The following is a 16,309-nucleotide window of genomic DNA, read 5'->3' as shown; positions in this document are numbered from 1 at the left end:
AGTACTCCTTTATCTGAAAAGCTTGCCTTCAGCCATGTTATATATAGGCAGGTATATTTGAGAGGTAAGAGAGGGAGGAGATACTCACCTACATAGCCAAATAAGGGGATAATTCAGTGCTATGTATTACTAGTGTCTGCATAGCCTCATAATATAAATCAGGATAACCCTTTTTTATTTTGAGCCCTCAGTAAAGATTACCCTGAAATTGGGGAGGCATGGTGACTCTAATAAAAAGATTTAAGACATGTCCTGAAAACAAGGTCCATTGAGTATTCATCACGTGTTAATGATTAGACCAGGCCTTGACTATGCATTTATCTATCTACCTCATTTTGTCTCCATAACACCACCATGGTACATGGTACAGATATGATGATTCCCATTTTATTGACAAGAAAACTTAGAGAATTTATATCACTTCTCCCTGGTCACACAGCTGGTAAGGAGTTGGGCCAGACTGTGGACTCAATCTACTTAACTCTACACTCTATTTAACCTAAGCAGTAAAACCTTCCCTCGAATTTAGGAACTAAAATAAATTCATTCTGACCATGTAATTACAGATGTATCATTTGACAGTACATTCCTGTATTAATTTAGAACTATTCCAATTATTACCTTCACACAATTTCAAACAATGAAACAAACTGCCATACTCAACACAAGGCAAAAGAAATAAAAGAAAAAGGAAAGCAGGGCGCCTGGGTGGCTCAGTTGGTTAAGCGACTGCCTTCGGCTCAGGTCATGATCCTGGAGTCCCGGGATCGAGTCCCGCATCGAGCTCCCTGCTCGGCAGGGAGTCTGCTTCTCCCTCGGACCCTCCCCCCTCTCATGTGCTCTCTTTCTCATTCTCTCTCTCTCAAATAAATAAATAAAATCTTTAGGAAAAAAAAAAAAAGAAAAAGGAAAGCTCCAAGGCTGAATATTTCTGTCTATAGATAAGCTTTAAAAATTTTTTAAACGGGATGCCTGGGTGGTTCAGTGGGTTGAATGTCTGCATTCAGCTCAGGTCATGATCCCGGGGTTCTGGGATCGAGCCCCGAATCAAGCTCCTTGCTCAGCAGAGAGCCTGCTTCTCCCTCTCCTTCTCTCTCTCCATCAATAAATAAGTAAATAAATAAATATCTAAAAAAAAAGGCTAAAAAAAAATTTTTTTTTAAATGAACTGTTCAAAACAAACATGACAGAAATTTCCTACGAATATAGGATTCCAAGATAGTCTTTAAGGAGCTCAATAACAGAAAAATACTATTTCAACTAACACCTGAACTTTTAAAATAACCGGATTAATGAGATCTGAGGCTGGGACCTACTTCTCAACAGTGTAATATTAACCTCTCCAAATTTTCAGGTAAAGCTATTTTTTTTTTTTAAAGATTTTATTTATTTATTTTAGAGAGAGGATGAGAGGAGAGAGAGCACATGAGAGGGGGGAGGGTCAGAGGGAGAAGCAGACTCCCGGCTGAGCAGGGAGCCCGATGCGGGACTCGATCCCGGGACTCCAGGATCATGACCTGAGCCGAAGGCAGTCGCTTAACCAACTGAGCCACCCAGGCGCCCCAGGTAAAGCTATTTTATATTGTCAAAACCTCAACCACTTTGTGATGCAGTCATTTAATCTAATAAAAAGGCAACTGGTCTGGAAACTGCACTAACTCTTTTAGACCATGAGGATACTCCTGGACACACAAATAACGCACTAGTGGATAATGGCAATACACAAATATCGGAAAAATGCAGAAGAAATAGGATAAGAATATTCTGTACGGACTATGTATCATTCAAAGTGAGACTTGGAAGAACTTCAAGAGAACCACTGGAAAATGAGTGAAGGCAAGTCTGGGGTTCCTCCAAGCACAGCGTTCAAGTGATGATTTAATCTTGTAACACAACCTTGAAATAACTCCCTGTAGCACAGATACCAGACCACACTAAATGTAACTAACGACTAGCACAAAAAGCTATATACACACTAAACTAGTTTAATTTCAATCTATCATCAAGGTAAGTAAGGGTGGCAAATTTTTAAAATGTTACATATGGTTGAAGGCAGATTAGTAATAACTGCCATTTACTGACTGCATGACCTTGAAGAAAAGCTTCCTAAACTTCTCAGAATCACGGTTCATCTATGAAAGAGAGAGAACAGTATTTGTAGCAAAAGGCTTTGGTGAGGACTAAATGAGATAAAGGGGGAGTGTGATGCTTGGCTCAGAATAAGCACTCAAAAATAGTAACTGCAATCAATAGTTATTACTGTACTTTAAACATACTACCCTAGATATGAAATAGTTGTTTCATATCTATGATTGATTACCTCTCTTTCAGGCTTACAAGGCCCTGTATCTCTCTTAAGGTGTCTCAGGTGGGAAAGTTAAAAATTTTAAATTACTTAATCTTAAATCTTTTATCTTTTAATTTCAATCCTTGTACTATTTATTCAATGTATATCACCAAAGAATATCAGCTAGGATTTCTACCTTCAAAAGTATAGTGTTTTATTGCTTTAATCGGTATTCAGTTTTCACCTGCTCATTCAAAAATAACTATAGCAATATATATTTCTTAAGCTGGGTTGAATATATGAGGGTGTCATTATTTTATTATCCATTGTTATTTTATTCCTTACAATTTATCTTACCTAAAAAGGTTTTTATTTTTTTTTTAAAGATTTTATTTATTCATTTGACACAGACACAGCAAGAACAGGAACACAAGCAGGGTGAGTGGAAGAGGGAGAAGCAGGCTTCCCGCCGAGCAGAGAGCCCGATGCGGGGCTCGATCCCAGGATCCTGGGATCATGACCTGAGCTGAAGGCAGACGCTTAACGACTGAGCCACCCAGGCGCCCCACCTAAAAAGGTTTTTAAAAGAAATAAATAAGGGCACCTGGGTGGCTCAGTCAGTCAAGTCCGACTCTTCATTTCAGCTCAGGTCATGATCTCAGAGTCATGGGATAGAGCCCTACTTCAGGCTCTGCACGGGGGCGTGGAGCCTGCTTGGGATTCTCCCTCTCCCTCTGCCCCTCCCCCACAACTTGTGCACATTTCTGCTCGCATACACACCTGCTTTCTCAAAAATAAATGAATAAATAAGTGAAATTTAAAAAATAAAAAGGAATAAATACATGAGACAGGTTAAGGTAATCATGATAGATGAAATATTTAAAAATTATCTTAAGTCAGCTATAACCTGACATTTAAGCTTCTCTTTATTTCAACTTTTTCCTATAAAATACTATCATTTTTCAAGTCAATGTTACTTACTACATTTTAAATCCCCTACTTACGCATTTGGAATTTCACTTGTTAGAAGTATCTCTTTACATGAAACCAACATAATATTTTTAAATTTGTTGATATCTACAAATTAACTATGGTTTGAGAAACTTTTGGAAAAAAGAACTTCACTCCCTACAAATAATCTATGGTCCATTTAATATTTATGTATTTCTCCATTAATATTTACATATTTCTTTAATAAGCTCCAAAAGTGTTTCTAAAATTGTTGCTCATAGACAAAAACTCTTAGGCAACCATAATTCCCATTAATAGTGATGAAAAATATGCAAAACTTCTAGTATCAAGCAGCTCAAGCATCAAGCAGGTAACAGCAATAACAGTCATTTATAGGCACATTCTCTAAATAGCAATGAACTGTCCAACTAAAAAAATGTAAAACTTGTTGGATGAGATCTTGGTAGCAGCTGCATCAACACTTGCCACCCTGCCAGTTGTTAAGACGTACTCAAGTTAACAAGAATTTATCTGTTCAAACTCATTATTGCTTAAATTTCATCTCCTTCGGGGCACCTGGGTGGCTCAGTCGGTTAAGTATCTGCCTCTGGCTCAGGTCATGATCCTGGGGTCCTGGGATGGAACACTGTCGGGCTCCCTGCTCAGCAGGGAATCTGCTTCTCATCACTCCCCACCCCTTGCCCCCGTGCGCGCGCTCTCTCACGAGCACTCCGCTTGCTCTCTCTCAAGTAAATAAATAAAATCTAAAGAAAAATAATTCATCTCCTTCATTCCTGCAATAGTGTCCCACTTCAAATTCTCAAAGACCTGCCCTTTTTTTGATGAGCAAAACACAAATTTACATATTCTTTGTAACTAAATCACACAGAAAGCATCTCCAATTTTTTAAGTTGGCTTCACCTGTTTTCGTTCCATACCTTATTACTGTACCACCAACAGAGCTTTTTTGCAACTTCGCAGTTTGTTCTTTTGAGAGAATTGTTCCAGGGGTTAAAAAGTCAAATTCAGGGCAACACAGGCATTTTGGCTAGATTCACCCTATTCAGTGAATTCCCTTGTTTCATGCTTTCGAACATTTAATGTTCTCACATTCTCTAATTTATTACTGGCAGTAAAACTGCAATCCATTTAAGACCATTTATGAATAAAATGAGACCGATCTTTCAGAAGATACGATTTTGACACAAAACCACAGGATTTGAGAGTCCACTAAGCAGAAGCCTACACCAAATTGATACTAAGAACAAAAAACAGATTGAATGGCTTCAACACCACAGACACCCAGACAGATTATAGCCAAGCTGTAAGCAAAAGAATCTGCACACAGAGCAAAACTAAGTGTATGTGCAAGTCTTGTGTTTAAGTAAAAACAAAGCCCTCATTTATCCAGAGATGAATGTGTATACTCAGAAAAATACAGATCTTCCTTGACTTACTATGGTGTTACCTCCTGATAAGCCCACTGTAAGCTGAAAATGCATTTAATACACAACTTACCAGTCATCATAGCTTAGCCTAGCCTACCTTAAATGTGCTCAGAACACATTAGCCTATAGTTGGGCAAAATCATCTAATACAATGCCTATTTTATAACAAAGTATTGAGTAGCACATGTGATTTACTGAATACTGCACTGAAAGTGAAAAACAGAATGGTTCTAAGCCTATCAGTTGTTCCCTCTTGTGACTGCATGGCTGACTGGGAGCTGCGGCTCGCTGCCACTGCCCGTGGTCACGAGAGTAGGATACCACATAGCGCTAGCCTGGGAAGATATCAAAACTCAACACTCAAAGTATGGTTTCTACTGAATGCATACCACTTTCACACCATCATAGAGTTGAAAGATTTTAAGTTAAGGTATCATTAAGTTGGGGACCATATGTGATACACTAGTGAATAAATGAAGGAAATGGCTTTAATAAACGCTATGTGCCTTTAAAGCACATTTTGCATGACCCACCGAGACTAATTTTTACACAATTAAAACAACTTGGAGAGAGCAGATGAGATACTAATTTTTACACTTTGAGTCTGTAACAAAGAATTCTGCTCTCAAATAATGAATTAAAAACATGAGTTTGTCCTGAAATGCATTAAAAAATAAGATGGATAGAGGTGCCTGGGTGGCTCAGATGGTTAGGCATCTGCCTTGGGCTCAGGTCATGATCTCAGGGTCCTGGGATCGAGCCCCGCATCGGGCTCCCTGCTCAGCGGGAAGCCTGCTTCTCCCTCTCCCTCTACTGCTCCCCCTGCTTGCACTCTCTATCATATAAATAAAATATTTAAAAAAAATAAGATGGATAGAAAGATGGATATATGATAAAGCAACTAGTAAATGTTAATGTGAAAATCTTGGAGATGAGTATACGAGTATGTATGTAATGTAAAGTTCTCTCAACTTGGCTGTAGATGAAAAATTTATTTGGGGGGAGAATTGCATTTACCTTTATTTTCTGACCAAGCTCGCCTATAGAAATGCTGTTTTTCTGCTACACTGTGACACTACACCTGAAAATATGGTATAGGTCACATGACAGGAACTAATTTATTTTTTTTAAAGATTTTTATTTATTTATTTAATTGACAGAGAGAGAGAGACAGACAGCGAGAGAGGGAATATAAGCAGGGGGAGTGGGAGAGGGAGAAGGAGGCTTCCCGCTGAGCAGAAAGCCCGATGCGGGGCTCGATCCCAGGACCTGAGATCATGACCTGAGCCGAAGGCAGTTGCTTACCCAACTGAGCCACCCAGGTGCCCCATACAGGAACTAATTTATTAACTTAATATTTCCTCATACAGCTATATCCTATTAAAAATGCAGGGGGAAGGAGACCACTGCTAAGGCAAAGGCTCATCTTGAGTAATAACCAAAGAGAGAATCCCTTAATACTAGCTTTTTAAAGGCCTACATTTATTTGTAACTGGATTCAAAATCTGAGTGAATTACATCACTTGGCTACTTGTTTCAAATAAAAGGTAAAAATATAAATAGTTAACGTTCCAATTTTAGATGTGCTGCTGAAGCGAGCACAAAATATAAACAGTTAATGGAACATTAATTTTTACCCAGATTAAAAAGTTACAACTAGACTGTCTTAGAATGTGCTGTGTATGGGGGAAACTGATATGAACTTTAACCTTTTTTAATTTTTTTTTTTTTTAAAGATTTTATTTATTTGCCAGAGACACAGTGAGAGAGGGAACACAAGCAGGGGGAGTGGGAGAGGGAGAAGCAGGCTTCCCGCTGAGCAGGGAGCCCGACGTGGGGCTCGATCCCAGGACCCTGGGACCATGACCTGAGCCGAAGGCAGACGCCTAACGACTGAGCCACCCAGGCGCCCCTTCTTTTTTAATTTTTTATTTTCAGCTTCATGTTTTAATATATAACACAAGTAGAGGCAAAAGCATTTCCTTCTAAATAAGTAACAAATCAGTATGTGTAATGTGTATAATACCTACTGTACAGGGGTCTTTTTTTTTTAAGATTTTATTTATTCATTTGAGAGAGAGAGAGAGAGAGCACAAGCAGGGGGAGAGGCAGAGGGAGAAGCAGACTCCCCACTGAGCTGAGAGCCTGACATGGGGCTCTATCCCAGGACCTGGAGATCATGACCCAAGCCGAAGGCAGACGCCCAACCATCTGAGCCACCCAGGCGCCCGTGTACAGGGGTCTTCAAACAGCTTATAAAGGGGCTCAGTCATTAGGGGTCTGCCTTCAGCTTAGTGGGGAGTCTGCTTCTCCCTCTACCCCTCCCCTTGCTCATGGCTCCTGCTCGCTCAAATAAATAAAATCTTTTTTTTTTAAAGATTTTATTTATTTATTTGAGAGAGAGAATGAGATAGAGAGAGCATGAGAGTGGGGAGGGTCAGGGGGAGAAGCAGACTCCCTGCTGAGCAGGGAGCCCGATGTGGGACTCGATCCCAGGACTCCAGGATCATGACCTGAGCCGAAGGCAGTCGCTTAACCAACTGAGCCACCCAGGCGCCCATAAATAAAATCTTTTTAAAAAAATAACTATACAGCTTATAAAATAGATCACAAAGTAAGGTTTTAATACATCCTACCTTAGCTTTCTAAAAGCGCTAAAGAACCCACGAACTCCAGAGATAAATGTGGTTGGAGAAGAAATCCAGTAGTACAAATTTCAGTTGACAATCTTATCTCCAAATAACTGCCCAGAAGTTATAATATTGAAACCTTTACCTTGTCTGCCACATCAAAATGAACTTTTAAATACTTCCCCACCACAGGGTAGGGCAAAATAATCTAAGATCCATCTCCCCATTCTTTAAAAATCTATTCCTTTCCAATTAGAAATCAGATATATATTCATGAAATAAAAGGGCAAGGGAAACTCAAAAGCAACCCCTAAATCTGAAGAAACACTTTTAATAGTATCTTAATTGGGGGAGGGGCAAGCATAAATATCACAGTAGTTAATTTTGTTGGCCATTCCTATGCAATATAAATATTGAAAAAAAATACGTCTTTACATTTTAATCACATGTATGCTGATGTCATCTGAGGGAATAATTCTTCTCACAAAATAGACCTCTAGCTGTTGTAACAAAAAGTTTTTTTCTAAGAAAGATGCATGATTATGACTCTCCTTTCCAAAACTTAAAAACAAAAAAAAAACAAAACTTAAAAACAGCCCTGAATATTCACCTAAAAAACCCAAACAAATGTGTTCATTTAAGCAATCCTATGAAATCGATGCTAATGATCATTTAGTTTGTTTGTACACATTCCTGAAAATTTTTAGACCTAATTTCTACTTTATTTTATCTTTGACGCTAACTTGGCTCTGCAAGAATAAAATGTTCTAGTTCAATAAGCTCTTCTTTAGCTCACGAACAGGTACTAAATAATCTTCCTCTATTACACTAAATAGACCCTAATAGGTAAGAGATTTTCTTTTTTTTTTTAAAGATTTTATTTATTTATTTGAGAGAGAGAGAATGAGAGAGAGAGAGCACGAGAGGGAAGAGGGTCAGAGGAAGAAGCAGACTCCCTGCTGAGCAGGGAGCCTGATGCGGGACTCGATCCCGGGACTCCAGGATCATGACCTGAGCCGAAGGCAGTCGCCCAACCAACTGAGCCACCCAGGCGCCCGGTAAGAGATTTTCAATTGCCATGTTTTAACTTGTTGCTGTTTTTCTATCACTGTAGTGAATGCATAATGGAGGAATAAATTTCCTAAGCATATTACAAATTCTTCTTAGAGGAAGTTTTAGAGTAAGCATCCTAATAGTCAAACACACTATTAAAAGACAAGGAGCTTAGGCTACTACAATTTCCCTTTCACCCAACACAAAACAGCAACATGTAGGTTTCTCCTTTGGCTCTTTCTGAAATATCCCTGTTATTCCTAACTCTGCCATAGTTCTTCAGATCTTACAGAACACCTCAAATCTACCAGTTAACTAAAAAAAAAAGGGAAAATTACACTTTTAAAATTAAACCCAGCACATCTACGGTTGGGGGAGGGAATGGCTTTATCTACTCTTAAGATTTGGTAAACATCCAAAATACATTCTGTATCTTAACTAGAAGTTTGAGGGGGAGAGAAACCTCATAGCACTAGATGACTAAGGAATACATGTCTGAAATCCATGTATAAGAATTTAAATTTTACTATAATTAGCATAGGATTTATGAAATATTAGGGGAAATCTCCTATATTCATAACCTTATCAATCCTTCCTTTATGTTCTGGCAACTATACTTGACAAAATTAAAACATTTAAGGGGCGCCTGGGTGGCTCAGTCATTAAGCGCCTGCCTTCGGCTCAGGTCATGATCTCAGGGTCCTGGGATCAAGCCCCACATCGGGCTTCCTGCTCAGCGGGAAGCCTGCTTCTCCCTCTCCCACTCCCCCTTTTTGTGTTCCCTCTCTCGCTGTCTCTCTGTCAAATAAATAAATAAAATTTAAAAAAAAAAATTTAAGTAATTATTTTAGATTGCTTTGGGGTTTTGTTTTTGATCTGTTCATCACAGATCAAATTTTTACTCATCAACTTCACAGAGGCATCACCAATGGCCATGCGCTAAAAATGTGAACACCGCTTAGGCAGTTTGGTCTACTTCTAAGGGCAACTTAGAATGCTGCAACAATAAAATCCCATTGAATGTAGACTTCATTGTTTTATTTTTTTAAGATTTATCTGAGGGGCTCCTGGGTGGCTCAGTTGGTTGAGCGACTGCCTTTGGCTCTGATCATGATCCTGGAGTCCTGGGATCGAGTCCCGCATCGGGCTCCCTGCTCCGTGGGGAGTCTGCTTCTCCCTCTGACCCTCCCCCCTCTCATGTACACTCTTTCTCTCATTCTCGCTCTCTCAAATAAATAAATAATCTTAAAAAAAAAAATCTGCCTCTCAAATCTGAGAGAGAGAGCGCACGCACGCGCACGCACACAAGCAGGGGGGAGGGAGAGGCAGAGGGAGAAGCAAGACTCCCTACTAAGCAAGGAGCCTGATGCAGGACTCGATCCCAGGACCCTGAGAGCATGACCTGAGCCAAAGGCAGCCACTTAACTGACTGAGCCACCCAGGCGCCCAACTTTGTTGTTTTAGAGATCACTACTCTTCATAAGCAGTCCACTAAAAGTGCAAGTAAAACTCAAATATGCAGGCTGTTGAATAAAGAGCCTGTGAAAAGAACTACTAGCAAATTACATTTCTCTTTATTGATAAAATAAATTTTACTGAACGACACTTAGTCTAAGTTAGTAAAGATGATCACAACCATGTTGATTTAAGTTACTCACTACAAAAATATTCCCAAATCAGTGATTCTCAAAGGAGTTCCCACAATTAGAAATCACTCCACACTTTAAGAGATGTTACTGATTGGCATGTGCTGAGCATGTGAAAACTGCTGAAGCAGAAAAATGTGTTGAAAACCACTGACTACAATTTTAAAGGCACTATGATTAGAACACTAAAGTAGGGGCTCCCAGCGGCTCACTCAGTTACGGGTCTGCCTTCGGCTCAGGTCCTGGACCCTGGGTCCTGGGATCGAGCCCCGCATTAGGATCACTGCTCAGTGAGGAGTTTGCTTCTCCCTCTCCCCTCCACTCATGCTCTCTAATAAAGAAAATCTTAAGGAAAAAAAATAGAGAAACGCTAAAGTAGTCCCCCCTATCCACAGGAAATGTGTTCCAAGACCCCCAGTGGATGCCTAAAACCACATAGTACCAAATCCCATATAGACTCTTTCCCTGTATGTACATACCTATAATAAAGTTTAATTTATAAATTAGGTACACTGACATATTAACAGTAATTAAGAACAATTATAACAATATACTGCAATGTTATGTGAATGTGATCTCTCTCAAAATTTACTGCACTACACTCAGCCTTCTTTTGATTTGAGATAAAATGCCTATGTGATGAGATTATATGAGGTAAACAGCACAGGCAAATGTGATACAGCATTAGGAGACCACTGAACTTTTTTTTTTTTTTTGAGGATCATCTGATTCTGGACTGCTACTGACCTCAAGTAAAAGAAACTATGAAAAGTGAACAAGGGGTGACTACTGTACTATGATTTAGTGGATGGGGCTAAATGCCCCTCAATGTACAAGACAGTCTCACAGGTTGAAGAACTACCCTCAACTGACTTTCAAATATCCAACTGGGCATTAACATAGGTAAAAACCTATTTATAACTGATCCCAATTTTAATTCTGTATTAAATATAAATCACAAAGTACATTTTGCAGAGTTTAATATGCACATAATTTTCTAGGAATGTACCTATCATGTAAATGGAGAGATTATACTTTTGAACCTCTTGGCTTTTGTTTGACAGTGTCTGTATTTTGTCTTCATTTCTGAAAAATATTTTTGCTGTTTTTTTCTTTTGGTACTTTAAAGCTGTCACTCGACTGTCTTGTTTGCATGGTTTCTCTGCTTTAACTCTTTGTCCCTCTGTATAGGTTTCTCTTTTCTTTGGCTACCTTCAAGATTTTCTCTGTCCTTTGTTTACTTACCTCCTCAGTTTAAATATGTTCTGAGTTGGCAGGGGGGCGGGTGGCGGGGGGGGTATTTATCTTGCTTGGTGTTCTCTAAGCTTCTGGATCTGTGGTTTGATGTCTGACATTAATTTTGGAAATTTTTCTATTATTTCCTCAAACATTTTAATATTTCTTCTACTCTGTTCTCTCTTTTTCTGGGATTCTAATCATTCATATATTAAAATGTTTAATACTATCCCCAAGCTCTAGGGTGTTTTAACTTTTTTTTGTGTCAGCTGGGTAAATTTCTTCTACCATTTATAATTTCACTGGTTCTTTCCTTGGCTATGTCAATTCTGATAAGCCCAAAAGCATTCTTCATTTCTTTACTGTGTAATAATACCTCTAGCATTTCTTTTGATTCTTTCTTATAGTTTCTATCAGCTAAAATTACCCATCTGATCTTGCATGTTATCCACTTAACATATTAGTCATTTTAAATTCCCTAGCAGATAACAGCATTTATGTTAATCTAAGTGTACTTCTGATGATTGCTTTCTCTAGGGAATTTTCTCTGCCTTTTTGTACGCCTTATAAATTTTGTTTGAAAGCTGGACACGTATAGAAGAGTAGAGATTGCGGTAAATAATTTTTGTGACTGGAAATGGACACATCTTTTCTTTGCTGGGTCTTTAGTGCAGGGTTTGTGTTAATCTGTTTAGGAGTTGGGCTGGATTTATGATTTGCTGTTGCTATGGTTATTCTCAATGTACCCCAGGCTTCAAAAATCTACAGAATAGCTGGTGCCTATGGTGGGGGATGGTTTACTACAGCATGTCTATCCGATTCTTTGTGCTGTGCCTCTTTGCATGATATTACTCCTAGTAATATTCTGCATTCCTTGTTACTCAAAACTTCTTATAGTGGCAGGGGGTTGGAGATAGAATCATTGTAGTTCTGATTAAGGTTCAGTCTTAGGCATACACTATACCCCTGGATCTCAGGGGTGTGATCTTCTTGTTCCTCCTGGCTGCAGTTTTAAGTTCAGTGCCCCTCCCAGAGGAGATTCTTTCCCCTTTTCTTGCATTGCCCCAGCTCAGTGAATGCTAACCAAGGGGCCAGCAGAGATGCCCTTCCCTTCACAGATTAAGGTTATTGTTCCATAAAAGAGACAGAGAAAGAATCAGAGTTTTGTGCCCCTCTTGAAAGCTCTGCTGCTTTTCCCCTCCTCTAGGTCAGCACCACAACAGACACTCCCCAGGGTTCTTTCCAATCTTTTCTAACAGTGCCTAGTGAGTTTGTAGAGAAAGAGCTTGGAAGAAGGTGCACTCAGCCTTCATCAACTTGTCAGCTATTCTAGCTGAACTCTTCTTACCAGTATCCAGTTGTGTCCAATGAAGGTGACACTGAATTCATGTATACCCTCTCACCTTAAAAGATTGGCCAATGGTTTGCTCGGTGACCTCGGTTCTTTAACAGTTCTCAAAAAAAAAAAAAAGTCAAGAATTTAAAGTGAGTCCCATTCTTTTTTGGTGCAACAGTGATAGCAAATCTTCTTTTTGTCCCAGGACCAAAGTCAGAAGGTGGTTATATTTAAAAACTATCTCCAAATAATCGAGCAGCTGTTACAAATTGTTTGGAATAAAAAGGGAGTCTTTATTGGGTTTAATGAAGTTGAGAAACACTGACTTAAAGGATTTCTTTCAAAACAACTCCCCTTTAACCACTGCTAAATATTACAGTCAACATTTAGGCCCGAAACTATTAGCAACCAAATCTTTGCTATAGTTTACCTGCACAGCCTTGCTTCTATTTTACTAGTTTTAAGTACCTCAGAGAAGCGGGGGAAAGGTAAGTGCAATGAAAATCACCTGTGTAAACAGAACTGGTTAAGGAAAGAGCCAAATTAGTTAAAACAGATCCTTTTTATTTCAACTGTAATTTAGTATCTATTGAGAACCAGCTTCCACTATCAACCTTTTTTACAAATTTAATAAAGCCAGCATTGTTATAGTCCACCTCAGCAACTACCTTCTATTTGTGGATAAAGCTAAATTGTTACAAATAACTCCTGTTTTCCATGGTTCCGTAACTTTTGCATTGATAATGTTCATTTGGTTTAGCCTATTTACTACTGTCACTTTAGAAAAAGAGGAACATCCATTGCCTCCCAGTGGAATACAAATGGTGGTATTTTCCATGAACTGGACTATAGACTTAAGGTTCCTGACATTCCTCTCTTAATAACCCTCTGACCATTCTTTTCCTCCCTTAATATGTTCTACTTCCTGTTCTCAAACTGGGAATACAGTGTAACATTTTCTAAACAGGACTTATGCCCCATTGTGACATTAATAGCAAAAGCCAAGTCTGAGATATAGCTGCTTAAACACTGTTTAATATTACATTTAATATGTTAACAAGGTTTTAGGTTATATGCCAAATTCAGGCAAACAATATAGCACTTTCCAGAAACCAAAGAAATGTGAATCAAGTCTTTTTCGGATAGCGAGTTTCTGACGAGTTTTTCAAATTTCCCTTTTTTTTAACTTTTTAGGGCAAATCCTATTTCACATTTCCATAGACTCACAGAATACTGATAATATACTACAAAACCCGACCACTGTAATTTCCTCAAATTCAGCAGATAGTACTTTCAAACCTAGAAATCGATCAGATCCATAAAGTAAAAAAGAAAATACAGCAAGAAAGACAGTCACTGGGGCAGAGCCTAAAGAAATATTCTGAAATTTTTTTCGCGAAGACATTACACTCCAAGAGGCTCAAAATAACCCAACATTGTAAAGCCCTTCATAGAGGAGGTAAAAGCATCAGGCCTAGGCCCTCCTGTTCAGAAGAAATCACAGTAGGGTAAAAGGGAAAAGCAGAGAAGGGAAGAGAGAAATCATTACTTTGGGAGACCATAGCCTCATTACGGGGAGATTTTTTAACCCCCCTGGAAAAAAAACTGATAAAGGAAACAATCTGAAAACATCAACTGATAAAGAAAACAATTTGAAGACAAGAGTAGGTAACTGAACACCCTACAATAAGACGGTTTAAGGGAAGGCACTCTTCTTAAGTCTAATAAGTCAAATCTGCGTTTAACCGCCACTTCACTGAGCGTCTGAGTCCTACTTCACCCATTCCAAAGGCCACATTCAGAGGCAAAATCACAGCAGTAAAGGAAAGGCCACTGAAAATAAGCTCCCCTGCAGGAAAGGAAAAACCTGGGGGGTAAACTTGATTTTGGAAAAGGGAGAGCCTGGAGAAGAAACGACGCGGGTGCTCCCCATCTCCAAACGAAACGAAACAAAGCTAAGCAAAGAAAGTCAAAGTCTACACCGGACGTGGGGGGGAAGGAAGGTCGCGGACCCCAGGAAACAAGAGTTGCCGGCAACCAGCACAAAGTGTGTTCAGACTAGGAAGCTGGAAGGTAATCCTGAGGGCGGAGCCCAGAGGGGAGTAAGGGGTGTGTGGGGTAAGGATGTACAGAGGGAATCTGGGGACCATGGTGGGTAGAAAACGGAAAAACAATCCAAAAAAGAGGGGTGGGGCTGAACAAGGCAGCGCCCAGGGATAATGTCACCTGGAGCCAGGGGGGAATCCGACGGGAGGAACCAGACCAGCAGCCTTGGGGGAGGGTAATCTGCTTTCCTTAGCAGCTGAAGGCTGCGGCGGCCAAGACACCACCCCTCTTTTTTCCTGTCCTTAGCCCCCCAAGTCCCCCTGGCGTGGGGAGGGGATAAGGCAGAGCCCCAGAGGCCGGTGCCCGGAATGGTTTACCTTCGCGGGAGGCTGGAGAGGCTCCAGCCCGAGCTCCTCCCGCCGCCGGCTCTGCGTCCGGAGTGAGATGAGGCGCCCTCCGGCCTCCTCCCCCTCACCACTTCCCCTTTCCCCCTTCGGGGCCCTGTAGCTCCGCTGCCGCGGGTTCCTGGTGCCGCGGCGGCCCGGCCTCCCCGCCCCCTCCGCCTCCTCCCTCTGCCTCTCAGAGGCTCACTCTGGAGGCCGCCATCTTCGCCCAGGCTTTCAGCAACCGCGCTCCAATACGCCTGCGTCGCCACCGCCCAGGCTGTCACGAGACCCGGTCAGCTGATTTCAACTCTTCCGCTTTCTATCCCGCCCCACCCCCCGCATGCATTTCTCGGCTCTCCCCGTCCCATTCGCCCTCTTTCCCAGAAATTCCGCGTTCTACCGGCCCGCCCGCCCCCCAGAATTTACACATGCGCCGAGTGACGCGGCCGGCTGTAGGAGCCGGAGTCCACGCAGTGCCGAGGCGGACCGCTCGCGGGTGGAGCCACGCCCCTCCGGCTTGTTCTCCTAAGGTCACGCCCCTTGGCGGGTGGCTCTGAGTCCTGCGGACGACTGTGCCGCGTCCCAGCTCTTTACCTGTTAATCCCCTGAAGTCCTCTTTTGAAGCCTTTCCCCAGCTTCGCCCCGGACTTCAAATGCCGTGGAATATCCGCGAGGCAATCCGAAGGCTCAGCCTGCTACCCGGTTTGGCTGGATTGCGAGCCAGCAGGTTCACCGCTATTAAGACTTACAGAATGACAGTTGAGGGTTTAAATTTTAGTTGGTCTGGGAGGTCGCCAAGATTTAAGCTTGGGAGATGGCTACGGCTTGTCGTCGATGGGAATGCCAGGAAGATAATACTGATAGCTCCATTTATTGTCTGCTGACCACGTGCCAAGGGTTTTATTTACATTAGTTAAACCTCAGCTCTGAAGTAGGAATTATCCTCGTTTTGCAGATAAATTAAGGCACTTCCCCACAGTAATGGACTTGGTGTTTGAACCGTAACAGTCCGACTCCATAGTCTGTACCCTCAATACCATCTCCCTGAACACACATAGGAGCTGGAGGTGGGGCGTCAGGTTAGAGAAAAGAGGGGACATTGTGTGTTACCTGTGAGCAAGTTTATGGAAGTTCTTACAGTCTCCTCTCCCAGACCTGAATTCTAAAGACCACAGTTCAAAAATGAATGATTCTGCTGCAAAGTTCAAAAAACGGATGGGGGTGAATTGCATGGACACATTATTTTATGAGGGTTAAAGTTGTCTGAGGGGTTTAATATTCTGCAAAGCC

General features: G+C 41.0%; 1 protein-coding gene and 1 long non-coding RNA gene across 4 annotated transcripts in view; both read right to left on the bottom strand.

Moving 5' to 3' along the window:
- Positions 1-15,243, bottom strand: part of DNAJC13 (DnaJ heat shock protein family (Hsp40) member C13) — a 123,716-nt gene extending 108,473 nt beyond the window's left edge. Inside the window, exons 1-2 of one of the 3 annotated variants that reach the window (XM_081826283.1) lie at positions 15,011-15,243; positions 12,600-12,705 (exon numbers count right to left, since the gene is read on the bottom strand). In XM_081826283.1, coding sequence (XP_081682409.1) covers positions 12,600-12,640 — 41 coding nt within the window. In that variant the 5' untranslated portion in view covers positions 12,641-12,705; positions 15,011-15,243. The remainder of the gene's footprint in view (positions 1-12,599; positions 12,706-15,010) is intronic. The other 2 variants (XM_081826275.1, XM_081826282.1) reach the window with 2 other exon arrangements.
- LOC145722595 (uncharacterized) lies at positions 4,220-9,588 on the bottom strand. Its single transcript, XR_014146958.1, has 2 exons — positions 7,236-9,588; positions 4,220-7,023 (listed from the first exon to the last, which is right to left on the bottom strand). It is a non-coding gene; the product is annotated as an uncharacterized LOC145722595 (long non-coding RNA).
- Positions 15,244-16,309: the final 1,066 nt, after the last annotated feature.

Source organism: Leptonychotes weddellii, chromosome 1 (assembly GCF_054177405.1).
Source record: "Leptonychotes weddellii isolate Sample4059 chromosome 1, ASM5417740v2, whole genome shotgun sequence".
In the NCBI taxonomy this organism is placed as follows: Eukaryota; Metazoa; Chordata; class Mammalia; order Carnivora; family Phocidae; genus Leptonychotes; species Leptonychotes weddellii.
Note: the sequence above shows the minus strand (reverse complement) of the source record. Positions and strands in the feature narration are given on the sequence as shown.